Source organism: Cryptomeria japonica, chromosome 7 (assembly GCF_030272615.1).
Source record: "Cryptomeria japonica chromosome 7, Sugi_1.0, whole genome shotgun sequence".
Taxonomy (NCBI): domain Eukaryota; kingdom Viridiplantae; phylum Streptophyta; class Pinopsida; order Cupressales; family Cupressaceae; genus Cryptomeria; species Cryptomeria japonica.
In genome coordinates this window covers 265,162,846-265,166,778 of record NC_081411.1, presented here as the reverse complement: position 1 = coordinate 265,166,778, position 3,933 = coordinate 265,162,846, and the positions used below count along the sequence as shown (strand labels likewise).

Genomic DNA, 3,933 nt, shown 5'->3' with positions numbered 1-3,933 from the left:
TAAATGGTGAAAATGTGGACAAATTGATCAAATATTAATGATCATATTTAAAATAATAATAATAAATTGATTAAATATAAAATTTAGATATCTACAATATCCATAATTAAATATTACAATAGAATATAATAACCTGAAACAAAATAAATATGATAATAATTGATATTATAATAATATTAATAAATATAAGTCATGTCCTTATGTTTTACTATTTTTCATACACATTTCTTCATATTTTTACTTTAGCTGAATTGAAATTAGTATATTATTCCTACCAAAATTAGCCATGTGCAAATAATTAGAGAGAGATAGTCTCACTATTATATTTATTCTGGCATGTGTTGTACACATTAAATCATTAAACAATAAATGCTTCCATATTTTTTTATTATTATGGTGATATAGTTTATTTGATATCACATGTTCTAAATTTTTGAGTTATATATATAGAAGAATTTTATAATAGAAATTACATACTTTAAAATGAATAAAAAGTTGTTTTAAGCATAATTTAAGTCTTAATTTTGCTAAAAAAAATTCATTTTTACATCGTGTTAAGGAAAGCCATACAACTTGGACAGATATTCATAAATTCAAGATAAGACATAGAGAAGTTATCATCATACTATACCTAATCACATATAAAAGAAGATTAATTAAATAGACATAAATTTTTTAATATAACACTAAAATAATATATAGAAGAAATATCATAAACATTTATATAAATTGTAAAAACAAAAGATCATATATTTCTAAATTTTTATAAAATATAAGATCATCATAGAATAGATAATCTAATACTCTAGAAATATGATTAGTTATTTATAGGTTTTTATTCCCTGAAACTATTGACTAATTTAAAAACTAGTTGAATTAAAATAGAACATTAATAATAAGAACAGCATAAGCTCGTCCAGCGACAGAAAAGAAAGTCTTACATATTAGACCTAATAGTTTTATTGGTGTTTACATTTTGAAAAAGAATTTGAAATCTGGCCATGTGGGAGGGCTCCAACCCAATGTGTATCTTTATGCCGGCATTATCCTTTGCATCCGCCATAAATACCACAATATCCACTCTGCCAGACACCACAGGCCCCGCATATATTGACTTAACTCCCCCTCCGAATTCCACGTCTCCATATTCCATGCGAGACCACGATGTAACCACAAACCCATTCTCCATACGCATCACTCCATCATGTAACTCAAGCCAGTCTATTGCAGACCTCAAGTACTCATCACTCAATCTATTTCCCGCTTCTTCCAGCATTTTCACAGTCGCCGACAATGGTTGGTCTAGTAATTCTTTGGCTGTTGCTTTTGCATAGGCTGCCTTTGTTGCATTGCCTGCATATTCCCTCGGAAGAGGAGGTCTCATCCTTGACCTGATACAAATCCATCCAATAAACAAGGACTCGCCATTATTGACTTCAATTAAAGTGTGCATTCATTTCTAATGATTCCTTAAATTGCGAAGCAAAATACTAATATTATATCTCACCTCATGTCCACGACATAGTGAACTCTTGTAATATCGTCGGCATTGATGTTTGCCATTGCTGCAGTTCTTGCACGCCACAGATGTGCCACTGCTACAATGAAACTTGAACAATGAGAAACTCCCCCTTCCTTAGCTTTTAGTTTGAGGAGACCAAGCGTTTTCCCTGATAAAGTGAAGAGCTTAAAAACATGCTTCTCTGATTGGTTGTGGAGAACCACCTTATTGCGCAAAAGATTCATGTTTCGTTGCATGAAGGGCGAGGAATCAGCTCCAAGTTGAGAAGGCTTCACTAACTCCTCATGCTGGTACTTTATCCAAAGTGGAAATCGCGCTTTCAAGCAGGTACGATCAGTTACAGGGATGAAAGCCACATCTCCTTTTCTAGCCACGTGGGTGAGGTTCTTTGCAAACTCCCGCAGTGCAAATCCATCCATAAGACCATGATTTACAACTGTTCCCAAAGCGAAGCCCCCGCATCTGAACTGAGTTGCCTGCACTACGTCAATGTTAAATTATTACTCTTTTAATATTCTACTGAATGAAGAGAATCACTTAACGTGTAGAAAAGAGCTTAAATGGCAAGCTGAGAGAGACAGAACCGAGTTCGAGGGATTAGGCTAAAAGTTAGCTATATGGATCCATCGTTTTAAGAATAGAAGTCCCCCTCACTGTTAGATTACAAGTTCATCCTTAGCATAGATGTTTTCCTATTCTGACATCAAATCTTTCTATAAGCTATATTCTAAAAGCAAATTTCAATATAGTGCACACATTATTGATACATAACCTGAAAAGACATGAGAGGCTCATCTTCTAGTAATTGATTGGTAGATCTGGGCAGTAAACAAAGCTGAGTGAAGGCAGGATTTGGATATGTAACGTCTCCCATCTGCTCCAAAGTCAGATCACTTGTGCAAACGGCAAAAGGAACTCCTGCAGCATTACAGTTGATCTCAAACCGCCGATCCTCTGAATTGAACGTAAGCCTCCCGGCTATGAAGTCATAATAAACCAAAATCTTACTGAGCGCCTCCGTATGCAGATAGATAATGGAATCAAAGGCTATTTCCTGATTACCAGAAAAAAAATGAACAAATTTTATGACGTAACCCACTAGTTTTTGATCAAGATTGCTCAGGAATAGTGAGTATCTCTCTACATTCTTTTCAGGACGTATTACTGAAAGACTCTTCCTTTTCACTCGAATATCAGAGAGTAGAGAAACAGAGGGCAACTCCATCTGAGAAAATATGAGTTCAAAGTTTACAACTATCCGAGCTGGCCATGCGTTTCATTTTTTATAAGGACAACATTAATAAATTCATCTTGATTGCTCCTAAAAAAAAAGGTGGAAGTTTGGTGAGATGTTAAAGCAATATTTAACGACTAATGGAAGGCAATTTAAGCTAGGAACTATCACAACCGATACCCGGCCCATTTCCATGGGATGTACAAAACTGACAATGTAGGGGAACTTTATACATGAAAAACAACTTTGTTACATCGCTGAGAGCTCCACAGTAGTTTAATTATTATTATAATAAATGTTTGCAGAAGTTGCAGTTAATATTATTGGACTTTCTCTGGGAATTTTGAAAACGAACAGGCCAATGAACAGATTATCAACGTTTCTTGGTTCGTCGCTTTACACCTGCCGTCTTCAATTTTGATTTGACAAGTTCTAAGGAAGTAAACAGGGCACTATAATGTGTGGATTCTTTTCAAGATTGTTGAAGTGCATCTAAATTCTTTCTTAGGGAGGTGACGATAAAAATATAAAAAATTAATCGAAATAATTGTTATGCTAAGATTAACTATTATGGTACAATATACGCACAACATACTTTATATTTTGTTTTTCTTTGTTTGGAACAACAAACTTTATAATTGAAGTAATTTTTACATCAAAATTAACTTTATTAAATTACAGTAGACCTACAACAAACTTTATTATATTACAGTATACTTACAACAAACTTTATGTTACCTAATTTACATATTATTAATGTTTTTTCATTTGTTATTTTACAACTACCCTCTTCAATGTTGATTTGACAAGTTTTAATGAAGCAAACCAAATATTATAATGTGTGGATTTTTTTTAAGATTCTTGGAGTGCATCGTACATTGTCTCCACGGAATTTGGGATAAAAGATTTTTTAATTGGAAGAACCTCTATGTCAACATTAATTGAAAGAACCCTTGTGCTTGCTGATTCCTTGTTATTTTTTGGTGTTTTGTTTTTAGCTAGGTGTGCATTTGTCATGTGCCCTAGGTGGCGTTTTTCCTATTATAGTACAAGGTATGCACAACAAACTTTATATCTTATAAAGATTTTGTCTCTTCGAAGAGTTTTGAACAAAAACCTTTTTAGTTGAAAGAATCCTTACATCAAAATTAACACTATTATATTATGGCATACCTAC

The 3,933-nt window shown here is 33.2% G+C and overlaps 1 protein-coding gene across 1 annotated transcript; it reads right to left on the bottom strand.

The window, feature by feature from the left end:
* Positions 1-937: 937 nt before the first annotated feature.
* LOC131046206 (acyltransferase GLAUCE) lies at positions 938-2,747 on the bottom strand. Its single transcript, XM_057979889.2, has 3 exons — positions 2,295-2,747; positions 1,508-1,998; positions 938-1,391 (listed from the first exon to the last, which is right to left on the bottom strand). The coding sequence occupies exons 1-3, from the start codon at positions 2,745-2,747 to the stop codon at positions 938-940; spliced, it is 1,398 nt and encodes a 465-aa protein (XP_057835872.2).
* Positions 2,748-3,933: the final 1,186 nt, after the last annotated feature.

Bases quoted from the DNA above. Each gene is read 5' to 3' on its own strand.
- LOC131046206 (XM_057979889.2), bottom strand. From the start codon at position 2,747: ATGGAGTTGCCCTCTGTTTCTCTACTCTCTGATATTCGAGTGAAAAGG. The intron at 1,999-2,294 runs GTTATGTATCAA...GACGTAGTGCAG, and splicing joins AGCCTCTCATGTCTTTTCAG to GCAACTCAGTTCAGATGCGG. The intron at 1,392-1,507 runs GTGAGATATAAT...GATTTGTATCAG, and splicing joins CACTATGTCGTGGACATGAG to GTCAAGGATGAGACCTCCTC.